The 15,758-nt window shown below is 50.5% G+C and overlaps 1 protein-coding gene across 3 annotated transcripts in view; it reads left to right on the top strand.

Annotated features, from left to right (window-relative positions):
• Positions 1 to 15,758, top strand: part of LGR6 (leucine rich repeat containing G protein-coupled receptor 6) — a 156,966-nt gene that overhangs the window by 107,178 nt on the left and 34,030 nt on the right. For all 3 annotated transcript variants that reach the window (XM_054087774.1, XM_054087773.1, XM_009560608.2), the window contains one exon: positions 3,175 to 3,246. In XM_054087774.1, coding sequence (XP_053943749.1) covers positions 3,175 to 3,246 — 72 coding nt within the window. The remainder of the gene's footprint in view (positions 1 to 3,174; positions 3,247 to 15,758) is intronic.

Below are 15,758 nucleotides of genomic sequence, written 5' to 3'. Positions count from 1 at the left end.
GAGTCTGGTAGGATTGGGGTTTTTTCTGGTGTACTTCTGAATTCTCATCACCTGAGATAGCAACCAAGATGAATCATTCCTCTCTAGCCATTCTGGGTGGGCTTGTGGACATGTGGAATTCTGCAGCCACTGGAATTCATGCTGCTTTGCATCGAGACATGGCACGGGATCACCTGACACAGCATTTTACACGGGGCACATTCTCTGCCCTCCTGCCAGAGGTCAGTCGTGAAAATTGCTTTGAAACAGAGACCCCTGTTTTCTGATGGAGGTTCACAACTGAAGAACAGTCTACATGCCAGCCCACAAAAAAGACTGCCCTTCTTCCCCCTGGGGAAAGCCATTCTCATGGGTGAGAGATGCTCCAAACCCAGCCTCACTCCTTGGTGCTGGTCTGCAAAGGGAGATGCACAAATATTCAGGCTCATTGATCTTACTGAGGACAGCAGTGTACGAGCTCCAATAGGAACAGCAAGGGCTTAAAGACTTGGCGTGTTTTCACATTACAAGAGGGTTGTTTACCGCCCAGAACCAAGTATCTCAAGCTGCTATCAAACCATCTGTAATTTACAGGGCAGAATATAACGTCTTGTGTGCTGAGCTCAAATTGAAGCACACTGATGATGTTGCAATTCCACTTGTTAAAATTTGTTTACTAGAGGAGAAAAAAAGGCAAGGTGGAAGAAAGGGCCATCTTTTCAAGTATTTACCTTTCCAGCTCTCTTGTTTCTGTTGCTGCCATATGGTTGGGTAACAGCTCTAGAGTTCAGCTTGGACAGCAAATTTTTTTATAAGTCTCTTATTTGGTTGCTCATAGTTTACTCACCAACAAAGAACATGGTTCTGGTGATTTCCATTACTCTGCCTCCAAACTAAGCACTTTAGAGCCAAATATAAACACAGCAGGTGATTGCTTTTCTATTCTGTCTCCTTGCCTGACTCCAGTGATAGCAGTCAGTTGCTCAGCGTGTCCGTGCTTCGACAAGGCATCCTGTGTACCACCCCGACACATCTCTAGCATTCAGCATTTCCTTCCTCCCTACACTGTCCCCTTGCAGCAAACAGAGGTATGGGGCAAGGGCTTCCTGTGGAACCTCCTACTGTGGTTACAGAGCGACTCCAGATCCAAGCCCTCACTTTGCCAAATGCAATATCCAGTGCTCAAAGGGACCCAAAACTGTTGGCATCATCTTGCACTGGAAGTGCCAAGTAAGGTAAGGGCAACATGATCTGAAGCCATCCTGTGTCGTTTGATGGAGGAAACCATCTGGTCTTGAACTTCTTTTCTTTTGACAAAGAGCAATTTCTCCTGTAAGATTCTGATTTTAATCTCAGCTTCTTTTCTCCTCTAAGAGTCACAATCAAATGAATTTTCTTGCAGGCAACTTCCTTTTCTTTCTTCTCCTTCGCTCCAAGGAGCAAACATATTTTATCATGCGTCTTTTCCCTCCCTTCCCCTTCCTCTGTTTGTACGTTCTCATCCCAAAGATAAACATCCCTCTTTGGCTGGTTTCTGTTTTGCAAGCCCCTACCAAGCTGCCCTAAAGCCTGGCTGTTCCTCCACTCCCAGCTCCCTCCTGCTTTACGCGAGAATATTTGGCAGCGGGAGCTGCTTGTACTCAGCCAAACAGCTCACAGTTGAATCCAGGTGGAGCGAGAGATTTTTCAAGCCAAGACAGATTTAGATCAAGCAGCAAATAACGAAAAAAAAGTCATTGATCCACCTGCCAGTGTGGAGTCTCCCCCAGGCTCTTGGAAGGAGGCAGCAGCATTGGACAAAGCTGGTGCACCCCTGAGCGTAGGCAAGGGAAAAAAGGACCCCAAAGGCAGCGGATGAACCGCATGGCACTCTGTGTTAAAGAAGAATCTGAACTGTAAAATGAACTGATGGGAAAACCTATGCTGACAGAGAGCAATGAGAGTATCCAGCCCCAGAGGACCTTACCTTCTCAGTAGGCATTTCTCCACACGGATCATCCCAGTGCAAGCGTGGACATCACAAATGTGCTGAAGAGCAGGCTGGTAGAAGTGCAGGCTGGGCAGCAGTGAGTTGTCTTCTTCAGTTTTTCAGCAGACTTTGCCCAGGCTGCTCCAAGGTTTCTCTGTACAAGACTTTGATCTGCGCTTGAGTGGCATTTCAGAGGGAGATGCACAATGAGCCATGTGGCTCCCACCGGCTGTAAAGGAATCCAGATGGCAAAAATACTCCGTGTCTGACAAATGGAGGGGATGGATCCAGGAATTAAGGCCTTGGGTTGCAAAAAAACTGAGACATGGGAGTAAAGGTCCTATGGGAACAAAGAACCCAGCAAATTGGACTCCAGGGGAACTCATCACCTGTGGAGCATCCAAGGAAAAGAAACCCCAGGTGACTTCCCAGGGGCCCCCAGCGCATGACTTTCCAGCACCAGCATTAAGGCTGGGAACTCCAGAGCCCTTAAGCACTAGATGTTCATGGCATGTAGCACCAGGACGAAGTGGAACAGGGGGAAGATTGTTGCCTTAGGGTAGAGAATGTGCATCAGCCTCTTGCATGGCCCTTGCACTTCTCCCAGACACTCTGAAGCATTAAACTGAAGGCAACTTTCATTACCATCAAACTGGAGCTAATCCAGAAATTGACAGCATTTTCAATTCTTTGCAAGATAATAAACTGTGACTAACAGGATGATTTTGAACTTCTTGCTGCTGCTAAGGCTCTGAGGAATCTAAATATGACTGTGTCCTCAGATAGCACCCAGCACCTGTGAACAATGGTTGAAGCCGCGCGGCACTTTGTAGGATCAGGCCCAGTGTCAGGTGAGATCTAGAGGGTTGCTTGGCACTTCTTGCCTAAGCATGTTCATGCAAAGTCACCCAGGAGCTGTGAAGTGGAGGTCTCAGGGAAACTCCTATGTCAGCCTGGATTTCTTGGGAGAAATGAGAGCTCTGTAGCTGGTCTGCAAGCGCTATTTCACCTAACATGAGTCTCATGAGGCAAAGGAGGGGATCTTATAATACCCCTTGTCTTCCCAGACCAGGCTGTGCTCAGCTTTCAGGATGTCATAGAAAGGTTTGGGTTGGACGGGACCTTAAAGATCATCTAGTTAAAAAGAAGTATGGCCCTTGTCCCTGGCTCAGACTGGCAGGAAAGGCCAGGTTCACCTCCACTGACCGTCTCTGTTTTTTCCACAGGCACCTGCACAACAACCGGATCCAAAGCCTGGGAGCCAATGGCTTTGATGGGCTGCACAGCCTGGAAACCCTGTGAGTCACCTGTTTGTTCCTCTGCCCTAAAGAGCTCGTGTGTGCTCATCTCTTTCAGCACAGCCCACTGGAAAGGGCTGGTGGCTCTGTGTCAGCCCTACCGCACGGTCACTCACGACCGCACTCGGAGCGTGGCTGGCTCCAGGCACAAGCGCAGCAAGCAGATGCCCAGGGTGGGATGCCTGGGGTGGTGGCAGACTGGACTTTGCGCCTGTGCAAGCTGGTGTGTGCGTGCTGATGCTGCAGAGGGGTCTGCATGTGTGGGTGTACCCACTGGGAGGGAACTCTGAGGCCCTGGACACGTCAGGTCCTGGTGCAATCCAGAAAGCTTACATGCATGCCCTGATCAGGGAGTGTCCTCACCTCCTCACTATATGCACATGGTCCCAAAGTGCCCTAAACACCTGACTCGACCAAAACGAGGGGCTGACTTGAGTTCAAGGCTGTTAAAATCCTTAGGCATCTGGGTAATACCCCTCTCTGGGATGGTCCCATGTCACCTGACATCACCCATAGCCAGCTGACTTCATCTTGCACCGTGGCATGGCAGGGAACTCAATCTGTCAGGAGACCACAGGGGAAGATGAGAAGCAGGAATGAACTTTCCTTCAGGACACATCTTCATTAGCAGCAGACAAGTGGCCCTGAGTTAAATCTCATGGCCTTGCCCTACACACGCAGTGGTTTGACAGCAGCATGAATTGCTTGGGTCTCATGTGCCAGGCATTGGCACAGCAGGAAACACAAACAAGTAAGCAAATAAATCAAGGCTTTGAAAGGCTGGAAGAGGTGCCTGTTGCCTTCAATTGTGCAGAAACTTGTCCCTCCATGCAGTCTTTGTGGTCAGATTCAGGCCCTCACTCCTTGCCAGGGAGAACCAGGAGGTGTGGTTCATGGCAGAAAGAAGTGACGCTTCCCAGCATTCAAGTGCCACTCAAGGAGGCCGGGACCCTCTGTGCCCAGCATGGAGCCAACAGCAGCCATCGGGTGAGAATGGAAGCAGCAAACAAGCCATTGGTCTCTAGACAATCTCCCCAGGGCAGGACCTTGACACCATTGTCTCTCAGTTTCAGACTGGCACGTCCTAAGGTCACCCTGAAGGGCTCGGCTGGGGTGAGATTGAACCATGCCAGGGATGATGCAGGATGGTTTTCTCCAGTGACCCATGGGTCTCCCCCATCCCTGTGCCTGTCTGTCTTTCTCCCCAGCCATTTCTGGTGGGCCCAGACCAATATGTGAGGGCAGAGTCGTGACATCCAGGCAGCACTAAGGCACAAAAGTTACTGAAGGGAGTGGAGGACTCGCTGGTGGAAGAAAACCCTGTTTGGGGTATAACCCAGGCAGATCATGCGACAACTTCACAGCTTGCATCAGGTCAAACTTACTCTGCAGCCAAGGTGGTTAAAGCCACCCTGCTGCCCGTGCTAAACAGGATGGAGCTGCAGAGAAGTTCTTGGCCCGTTATTTACTGTGTGAAAGACTGAAAGGGCTTCCACTGCCGTAGGAGATAATTTTTGTTTCCACAAGCACTTGTGCTGAAAGCTCATTTCTAGCACTTCCTATGCCTTCTGTTGCCCATCTGTGATGCCCCCAGATTCAGGGGAGCTCAGCACCTCCCTCTCTCACTCAGTCACCACAGGGACAGGACTGCACAGAACTGTGGGGATGGGGCTCTCTGCTGGGCTGCAGCAGCACCACTCCTGTCCCTGCTGACCAGGAGTGTCCAGCTCCAGGGGTTGTCCCATTGGAGCAGGGCTCTGCCTGCCTGTGTTCGGCCTCTGATGACCTGGATGTCTGCATATGAGTATCCCACAGCCCCCATCCTCCACGAGCTGCCTGAAGCTGCAAGGATAGTGCTGTGGGAAAGATCTCCAGATTCACCTCCACATCTGATCACACTAAAGGAATGTCCTCAACAGAGAGTGAGCTGGCTTCTGCTCCTCTTGGCCTGAGCATGTAATCCTCATCTCCAGGCCAGTAAATATTTCAAATCACTGATCTTTGAGGAAGACATTGTTCCTCAAGTGCACCTCCCATCTGAGGACAGACTGAGAGAGTTTGGGTTGTTCAGCCTGGAGAAGAGAAGGCTTTGGGGAGACCTTAGAGCATCTTCCAGCTGAAAGGAGCTCCAGGAAAACTGAAGAGGGGCTTTTAATCAGGGAATGCAGGGATAGGATGAGGGGAATGGTTTTCAGCTGAAAGAGGGGAGATTGGGATGAGATCTTAAGAAGTGTTTTCCTGTGAGGGTGGGGAGACCCTGGCCCAGGTTGCCCAGAGCAGTGGTGGCTGCCCCATCCCTGGAGGTGTTCAAGGCCAGGTTGGATGGGGCTTGGAGCCCCTGATCCAGTGGGAGGTGTCCCTGCCCATGGCAGGGGGTGGAACTGGGTGGATTTTGGAGGTCCCTTGCAACCCAAAGCATTCCATGAATGTATGATTTCAAGTGGAGCCATCCCTATGGTGTTAATCTCCAGTGCTCATCTGCACTGCTGACCAAAGCTGGCCAAGCTTTGTGGCAGAAAACAGCTGAGCATTTGACTGCAACAGCCCAAGTAAGCTGCTAGACCTGCATGTACCTACCACCTCTCAACTCCTGTGCATGTGGAGACTATTACAGTTTCTGCATGTACACTTTAACTCAAATTATGATTGCGTTCTGTTGACAGCACTTAGCACATTTTCTTGGCTTGTGGAGCAAAACTTTGCTCTCAGATACCCTGTGGGCATTACCTCTTGGAAGGCAGCAGGATGGTAAGAGTTGGTGAAGGCAGAAACTTGTCCAGGGTTCCTAAAATGAGCATTTGTGGCCAGATAGTGATTATAAGCCGGACATAATAGGTGAAGAACTGTAGAAGCTGAGAGAAAAAAAAATTGTTTTGGGCTTTTGAGAATAGCCTAAGAAGTTTTAGGTACAGAAAACTCTGTTCCCCTAAGGGAAATGTTTCTTCTCATATTCAGCTAAACAAGGGAACTTCTATTTTTATCAAATGCCACCAGAAATTTAAGAGAAACAGCACTCACAGCATTGTGCAAGCTGCCTGTACACAAGCACACTGGATGCCCAGCCCAAGTCCTATCATGTCTGCAGAAACAGATCCCAGTGGAGCACCTCTGTTCTTGGAGAGGGCTCGGCCCTGATATTTCAGGAGGACATCAAATTTAGAAAGAGGTAAAGTGAAGCCAGATCATAGAATCACAGAATCATTAAGGTTGGAAAAGACCTCTAAGATCATCAAGTCCAACTGTCAACTGAATGATGGATGACTTCACATTTCCCCTGCATTGACCTGCAGCTACTGTGCACGTCAGCTCTGCCAGGTACAGAGCAAGAGCAGCTTTGTGTTTTCCATGCTGATGTGGGGAGGAGAAGGAAGCATGAGGGGCAGGTAGCTGGGCTGAATGTGCAACACCTGCCAGGTCTCAACCAGTCCAACACCAGCCTGTAGCTGAAAAAAGCGGCTCCAAGAAAATTTTCTCTGTCAGGGCAAGATCTGGCTGTTCACCAGCCCCCTCAGCCTCCTTTCCTGGGAAGGAAACCTGGGCAGGCCGGCTGGAAGCAAGTCAGAGGCACACTGGCCAGATTCCCAGCAGGGTTTCAAAATAGCCTTGAAACCTAGTGAGATTCCCTCACCAGTTCCCATAAGCCTGAGAAATGACAAAGATCAGCCCTGCAGGGCTGTGGGAAGAGTGGCTTGAGCCATGAAGTCAGGTTTTAGACTGTCAAAGCAAGTGATACCTGGCATTTTTTAGCCCTCTCTGAAAGACATGGAGTAAAGAAGAGTGTAATTGTTATTATGTGACACGTTCTTCCTGCAGCCCCTTTGGGTAAGGGACTGGATCCTTTATATAGGGCACGAGCTAAAGGGGTGCCCAGGGGAGATGCAGTGGAGCAGGGCTGACGGGGCATGGAGAATTTAAATACCGAGGAAAGGACAACCATAACCCATGGGCATGCCCAGAGTGGGGGATCTCCGGCCAAGGGAAGCATTTGGACTACAGTGAATGGCCGTGTGCAGTGGGGTGGAGAAGCCCAAGAGGGCTTCTAGGGGTGGAGTGGGGATGTGAGATGAAGGAGAAAAGAAAAGCTGTGTTCATTTTGGAGCCCCTCTGTGCAGGAAAGACATTGAAAGGCTGGAGTGTGTCTGGAGAAGGGGAACGGAGCTGGGGAAGGGTCTGGAGCCCAGGGGTTCTGGGATTGGTTGAGGGACCTGGGGCTGTTTAGTCTGGAGAAGAGAGGAGAGACCTCATCGCTCTCTGCAGCTCCCAGAAAGGAGATTGTGGTGAGGTGGGTGCTGGGCTATCTGTGGTGGGGTAGGACAAGAGAAAATGGCCTCAAGTTGCGCCAGGGAAGGTTTCGATTGGTATTGGGAAAGATTTCTTCCCTAACAGTGGTGAAGCCCCGTCAGAGGCTGCCCAGGGCAGCGGAGGAGTCCCCATCCCTGGAGGGGCTCAAAAACCGTATGGCCGTGGCACTTTGGGACATGGTTTAGTGGGCACGGTGGGGTTGGGCTGATGGTGGGGTTGGATGAGTTAAGAAGTCTTTTCCAACCTTGATGGTTCTGTGATTCTACAATTCTATAAGCAAGAGCAAGACAGTCTTGCTCTTTCTCAGTCTTTAACAAGGTGGAGAGAAAGGGAGAGGGATTAGATTGTACCTATTCTGTAGTGTAAGTCGAGTATGTTTATGGAAAAGTTGATGTAAAGAGAAGTCAGCCACAGCAAGGAGCCTCACTGCAACAACGGAGGCTGATTCTTGGAAAAATTCAGATCTTTCTTGGGGTTGGGAGACAAGGCTGTGTTTTCAGAGGAGCAGCAAGAAAAAATGACATCCAAAGACTTGCATGGCGCTAATACAGGAGCCAAGTTCCCCACCACTGTGTGAGGACAGTATTTCTCATGGGGGGAACCCTGTGACATGCATTTCCACAGTGACACTGGTCTTGTGTCCAGATTTCCTCCTTACCACCTTCGCTCAGAGAGTTGACCAGTGCCCGAAGGTCTTTGGGCTTTACAGGCAGTCGAAATGCAGTCTAAAGGATGATGAATAATTGCCTCATGCCTTGTAGTACTTGACTTTGATCTCATTAGATAGGTTGTGATAACACTGAACTTAGCCCTCTGCTTCCGCGGAACAGACTGTCTCTACTGTCAGAGTGCTGAAGCCCTGGCAGAGGCTGCCCAGGGCATGGGGAAAGCTATAAAGCAAATGGAATTTCAGAGCCAAGCTCCAAGTCCTAGCTCCAAACACCAGCACACATAAGCCATCCTTTCACATTTCTTTGCAAGCAGATCCCAGAGAGAAGCGGGCAGCGCAGCTGAAGGGGTGGAGAGGTTCCTGCGTGAATCTTACCATGACTTCCACTCCCACAGTACCACTTTGCTGACAGCGCCCCTGGGCTGGGAGCTCCCCTTTGAAAGGAGAAAGTGGTTTTTCTTCCGTCACAATTATTTTGCCCAAGCAGGGACGGGAGGTGGTCTGGCTGTAAGTGCCAGCTACCATGCACACAATGGGGAAATCCATCGAGGCAAATCCTTGAATCCTCTGATAGTGGTGGGTGGGGGACAGCAGCTGCTCTAGCAGGTTTGCACCCTCGCCTAGCTCTCGGGTGCAGATGAGCTGGCAGTGCCAAGCAGCAGCTCGGCATGGGTACAGGCAGGGTCTCCCATCACAAAGGCCACCACACATCCCCCAGCGCCTTCTCAGGGCTCAGTTCTGAGCTGCTGAGGCAAAGGCAGCAAGGGAGAAATGCAAAAATAAGAGCTATGGCCCTCCCAGCAGTCCTGTCCGTGGGCATGGCCGTGTCCCCTACGGACATGGAGCATGGGATGAATGGAAAATAAGGCCCAGGGCTCCTCCCTGCCCTGGCATGTGCAGCTGGACAAGACCCTGACACTGGCAGAGACAGAAAATGTGTCTCGGCAGTGTCTTGTCTCCCCTCCCCACAGCAGGGCTGAAGGGGCTTCCAGGGTAGAGGCAGGGGTGGGAAACAAAAGGCTGCTCCCCCGGACCAGCCCAAAATGCTAGAGATCTCTGGGCTTTGGCCAAAATAGCAGCAATCTGCCCCAAAAATGCTGCTCCTCTGATTGCTCGGGCATCTCCAACCCATCTCAGGGGCAGCTGTGATGGGGAAGCAGCTCAGAGAGGCCACGCAGCCCTTGCCCATCCCCTCTGCCTGGCATGACCCCGCTGCTTCCTACCTCTCCGACTTCTCCCTCCCCATCTGCAACCCTGCCAGCTCCTTGACTTGTCAGGCAAAGGAGATAAATCACTTGGAAAGAGCAAATCTCCATTCATTTAAAAACCTTCTAATTTATTTTTAAAAAATAGAGCTAATAAATTAAAAACGTCTCCCAAAAGGGCTGAATCCAAAACCCTCTGGCTCCAGGCGTTTTATCTGCCTAACCTTGCCTCACAGGAAATGCCTTTACCACAGGCTTTCACAGAGCGCTGCCCTATTATCCAGGTAATTAGTTGAGTCTGTAGATGTAGAGCAGAGCTGGAACCTACCAACTCCTCCGGAGACTTGGATTTTCTATGTGAGGGGAAAAAAAAATTAATATAAAGTACACCTCGGGCAATGAAGGCAGGAAGGAGGAAATGGGAAATATCTCCACCATAGCTCATACAAGGATTGTTTAACCCTTTTAGGGCTGGACAGGCCATGCTGATCTCCTGGAAAACTGTGTGCCAGGTGCTACTTTGCTCCTCAAGTGGCGTTTGACTTACTTAGTATGTATAATTTGAAATATTTTGGGCCGCCTCTTGACGCTAATCCCAGTCTGTGCAGTTCCCAAAGTATCTGATGGGTTTTGCTCCTCCAAGGATCTTCTGTCTGCCACGCTGAGCTGCCCTGCTCCTCCCAGGCATCCTGATGCTCCAGCCCTGCTGTGTCAGGGTGGATCCCTGGGCAGCTCCTGAGCTCGGCGCTGTGGTCCCACACTGTCCTGCAGGAGGAGAAAAGGGGCTTCAGCAGAGACTTGGTTCAGGGGTTGGGGAAAGGAAGGGTGAAGGTGGCTTTTTGGAGAGAAAGACCACAGCTCATGCCCTGGTTGCACGAGTTCCTGTGTCTGGTCCAAAACCAGAGCTACAAAATACATGCCTGCTCTGGTCATAGAGTATGTGGAAGGTGACTGTTCCAAACAGAGAAAGTCTTCTGTGAAAAGGAACTGGCAAATTCGCCAAGCATTGCCTGGCAGCATGGGGACCAGACACTTCCCTCCTGTGGTCTCATAGGTCCAACCGGTCGCTGTTCACTGCATCTTCTCTCAAGAGCAGAAGCCTGGAGTGCCAGATCTTTGTCCTCAGCGATGCAGCTCAGGCTCTGAACCAGGCAGGTACCTTCCAGCCAGGTCTGAGCTTTGTCTGAACATGACCCCACACAGACATGATATTTTGCAAGATTAGAAAGAAGAAAGACAGAGAGTGAAGCCAGCTGACGTGAAAAGGTACTCTGGAGACAAGGCATTTTCCATGTATTATGGCCCATCCCCTTCCCAGGACTCTGCCTGTTCTCCTTTTCCCCACCAAATCCTCACGCTACACTTCCTGCCCCCTCACCAGCTCTCCAGCCTGGTTCCCTGCTTTCTGGAGCCACTGAGCTTGCAGTGACAGACTGAGTCTTCCCAAAGCTCTAGACATGCTTGCTGTGACCTGCCAGGGGTCCCCAACTCCTCTGGCTCCTGAGGCTTTGTTTTGCAGGAAGCCTTCCCCTTGGACACAGACCCCGTTACAGAGCAGCTGGAGGAGATCTGTTGTCCGTGCTGGAGGAGGGAGAGGGTGCGAGAGGGAGTTGGTTGCCTGTGGAGAGGAGGAACAGGCACTGTTGAAATGGCAGCAGAGGAAGCTGCAGGCATGTTTGCACTCTGGATGTGCTGATGCACGGCAGCTCTGCTCCCACCCCATGCTCCCTCCTCCCAGCACACTGCAGCAGGGCCAGGGGCTGAGCACCAGTAAGTGGTGCACCTTGCAGGATAGGTAGGGTCCCTGTGTCCCTCCTGCAGCTTGGAAATGCTCTGCTGTAGAGCAGGCTTCCTCAAGCCTGCCTTCTCCCCCTGCCTGGCAAAGGGCAGCTGCTTTGTCCGTGCCTCCCTGCCCGAGTCAGCAGCTCCATGGTTCTTGCCTGTGCATCCCAGCGACCAAGGTCTCTGCTGCTCCGCTGTGTGGTCACAGCCCCTTCTGCGTCCTGTAAATGATACAAGTGCAATGCCTGTGCACCCGGGACCCCCCACGAGATCCCACTCTCCAAAGCTTATTTCAATCATGTTAAATAAATCAAATGGAATTGAAAACATATTTCATCCGATACCTTCATCAGTTAGAGAACAGACAGAAATACTGGTTGGAACAGACACATTCTGGGCACTGCTGCGTTTTTAAATGGAGAACAGAGCTGTGCGAGGAAGGACTGGCAGCTGCAGGCGCACAAGGCAGAACCGACAGACAGGTCCCCCCGCTCCAGCAACGCACCCTTCAATGCCACAGAAACCCTTTCAAATGGTGCAACACCACGTGAGGGGCTGGGATGTCTTCAGGCTAGGCTGTCAGAATGAATCCATGTACAGAGGTTGCTGTGGGTTCCTGGCAGAAATCAGGTATGATTAGTACATGACAACCTTCCCGCAGTGCGGGGATCCACCTCTGCTCCTTCAGGACCCCCAGGAACTCTGTTACACTCCATCAGTGCCTGGCTTCTCCTTTTAATTTGCCAAAAATTTGCCTTTCTAGAACATATTTAGTTTCACAAATTAAAATACTGACCACAGCAGATGAATCTGGAGAGTCAGGAGAAGCAGGGTCTTGAGGAGTGATTGAGGGCCCTGCGGCTGTTTAGTCTGGAGAAGAGGAGGCTGAGGGGAGACCTCATCGCTCTCTGCAGTTCCCAGAAACGAAGTTGTGGCAAGGTGGGCGCTGGGCTCTTCTCCCAACTAACAAGTGGTAGGACGAGAGGAAATGGCCTCAAGTTGCACCAGGGCAGGTTTAGATTCGATATTGCGAAAAATTTCTTCACTGACAGAGTGGTGAAGCCCTGGCAGAGGCTGCCCAGGGCAGTGGAGGAGTCTCCATCCCTGGAGGGGTTCAAAACCATGTGGCTGTGGCACTTTGGGACATGATTTAGCGGGCACGGTGGGGTTGGGCTGACGATTGGACTGGATGAGTTTAGAGGTCTTGATGATTCTATGAATCTCATGATAGGTCTTTTCTCTCTCCTGAACACACTGGAGCAACCCCCTCTTCTATATCTCCATTTAGGGGTCTTATAGTCTGGCTGGAGTCAGACATGTGCTCTGCCTCCTTTCACACCCTGCTTCCCTCCTTTCATTTATTACAGTCACCTGCTGCATCTCATAATACTCGAGATTAACCATTAAATTATAGAATCACAGAATGATAGGATTCTTTGTGTAAGAAAGGATCTTCACAGCCCCTCCAGTCCAATCCCCCTGCAGGAGCAGGGACACCTTCAACCAGATCAGGTTGCTCAGAGCGCCATCCAACCTGACCTTGAATGTTCCCAGGGATGAGGCCTCCCCTGCCTCCCTGGGCAACCTGGGCCAGTGCCTCGCCACCCTCAGTGTGAAAAATATCTACCTTAAATCCAGTCTAAATCTCCCCTCCCAGCTCAAGCTCAACCACAAGCCATGACCTTGATATGAGACGTCTGGGTGAAGCTGGCCGGTGCCGGGCTAGAGGTCAAACTACATGGTCACAACGGCCCCCCTTAGGTTTTCAAACTACCAATTAAATCATTTCCAGTGCTTGGTTTGTCCATGGTAACCAACACAAGTAGCGGCAGCATTAATTACATTTACTGGCAGCTTGATGAGGTGCCAGCACAGGACAGGTGGAAATGCAAGTTCTTATCAGAGGCTGCACAAAGCCTCCCTCCGGGGCAGCACAGTAGCATCTTCAGCTACACTGGGACTGAAATAGTCAGCAAATGTCCTGTCTCCAGCTTCTAATCTTACTGCATCTTCAAGTTTATTAGCTGCAAATTTGTGGTGTTTTGTGGCTTATGGAAGAATTTATAGTACTATATAATTTTTTTGTTTGGCTTCCTGCGTGGAACCACTAATAGCCCCTAACAGGCAGAAAATTGACCTGAGACTCTTTTTGCTCCTTCTCCTTTTGGCCTGATTTAAGATATTAATAGTTCCAGGCTGTATGTTGTCAGCTTCAAATCACCCTGGCAGTTAAAGCTCAAAATAACTCTGCCTTTGATGTCAATTCAATTCTATTTCTAAATAAGCAACGGGGTTGGTTAAGATCTTCCAAAAATGAAGCTATATGCTCACTCTAGAAATAACAGTGATGGAAAGCCAGCCAGATCACCGTGTCTTGGGCAGACAGGGTGACTTTTAAGAGATTTTCATTTTAACTGGAAGAAAAGACAAGGCTCCTTTCAACATCCCAGTCTGATGCCTGGACCTGGTAACTTGGAGCCCAGCTAAGGAAAGTGATTCTTTATAGTAATTTCTTTTGCACATCATTTCTGAATCTCTTGGCTGGGTGATTTTGCTTCCAGAAAAAAAAATACCTTTGATAATGGAAAAAACTCTTTTTCTTATGCCATGCCCATTACTTCTTTCTTCGTTTTGAGACTTCCCTATTGTTTCAGCATGGTCATGGCCATGGTGCATCCAGGCTATGCTGGCATTGGGTCCACTTTCCCAGATGGGCTAATAAGGACAGCACCCCACAACCGGGAGACCTCAAATGCAGTGTACAAATCCTCTGGGCAGAGCCCAGAGCTGGGGCAGCTCAGATCCCAGCAGCGCCAGGTCCATCTCCCTTGGGCCAAGAGGCGATGGCAGTGCAGTGGGGATAGTGTCACCTGCATGGCAAGTTCAGCTTTTTGCAGCTTTCCCAAAGCTGGAAGCTGTGGGAAAGTGTCAGAGCATGGAGCTGGGGCCAGCAAAGCATTGCCCAACCAAGGCAGGGAGGAATAGGGGACACTTGGAGGTGTTTTCTGTGGCACATCCATTTCCTGTATCCACCAAGCCCCTGGGAAGGGTTTGGAAATGACGCATGGTTCCCTGACACGCTCAGTGGAGGAAAATTTTTCACTGAAGTCAAACCACAAAACCCTTCCCAACCCACTGAGCCCAGTCTCCTTCCCATCTACACTGGGAAAGAAGCTCTGGAGACCCACCATCAAGCACCCAGGTTGGGCCAAACTCATCATGAGAGCAGATGGAGAGGAGTGATGGGGTCATCTGGGGTGGATGTAGCCCTGCTGATATCAGATGTCTGCAGAAACACCTGAGGACTGACTTTCCCTAAATGAGCAGAAACTTCCCCACTGCCACAAACATCCAGAGCTTCCCCTGCAGTGAAGAATGGAGGCCCTTTCTGGGTCATTGCTTGAACTGAAGCCTTACTCAGTTTCAGGGAAGGAAGAGGAAAGGAGAGGGAAGCTGCCCCTTGTGTCCTGTCTTGGATCTGGGCTTCAGGGAGAGCCACTTCACTGTAGGGTAGAGATGACACCTGAGGAACATCTCAGGTATTGTCTTCTTCCAGCCTCCTGCAACCAGATGAACCCTGCTGAAACTGGCAGGGTTTGGCACAGGGCAGCGCTGGAGGCAAGTCAGAGCGGTGCAGTTGGCGCACGGATCAAGAGCAGTTGGCTGCAAGCATCATTCAAGGGACCTGTTAATGAGCACAGTTGGGTTTGTTTTCTGGGAGGGTGGCTCACCTCACTGAAAACCAGGAAGCAGCAGCAGGAGAACAGGCACGTTGTCTCTCCAGAACAGACTGGGGTTGCTGGCAGCGAGGCCAGAGCAGTATGACTACACCTGGTTGCATTTCCTCTTTCCAATAAGCCCAGTATATGCCAACTTTCAGAGATGGCTTTTTTACCCAGAGGGAGCTGCTGAACACAATGCTCTTTGTATCTGTCAGGTGTGGGGGGAGGGAGGCACCGAGATGCTGCCAGGGCTGGAAAAGGTGTGTGTTTGCTCATGAAGAACTGGTCCTGTACATACTTGCACACACATAGAGGTACAAACAAAATGTTCATCTGCTGATAAAAGAGCAGCCTGCCTGGAAGAGGGGCGGCTGGAAAGGAAATGCATTTTTAAAGACAGGAGCAAATATTACAGCACATTGAGTTATTCCTTGTAAATAATAGTAGTTAAAGATCTAAGTTCCCTTTTTCTGTTAGTGAATCACAGTTGAGCCAAGTCTCCTCTCTGTTGGGCAATATTTTCTGTGTCAGCTGCTCACAGACACATCAGGTATCACTGGAGAGAAACTCAACACTGCCATGCCATCGCACAGAGCTTCCCCCAGTGTTGGTGACAGTGGCAGTGGGCTGAGTGTTCTGTGGGGATGGGTCTCACAATGCCTCTCCACCAGCGTCAGTTCTTTGGCATCACATAAGCTCATCCCAGTCCCTCTAGGGTACAGCGAAGGGAAGCTGCACAGGCACGCACCCAGCCTTGAGTGACCTCTGCCACTTCCTGCACTGCTGTGAAACCTCGCCGTGACCTTGGAAAGTCACTGGAGGGTGAGACTT

The sequence above is a fragment of the Cuculus canorus genome, chromosome 24 (assembly GCF_017976375.1).
Source record: "Cuculus canorus isolate bCucCan1 chromosome 24, bCucCan1.pri, whole genome shotgun sequence".
Classification (NCBI taxonomy): Eukaryota; Metazoa; Chordata; class Aves; order Cuculiformes; family Cuculidae; genus Cuculus; species Cuculus canorus.
This window is presented reverse-complemented; position numbering and strand designations above follow the sequence as displayed.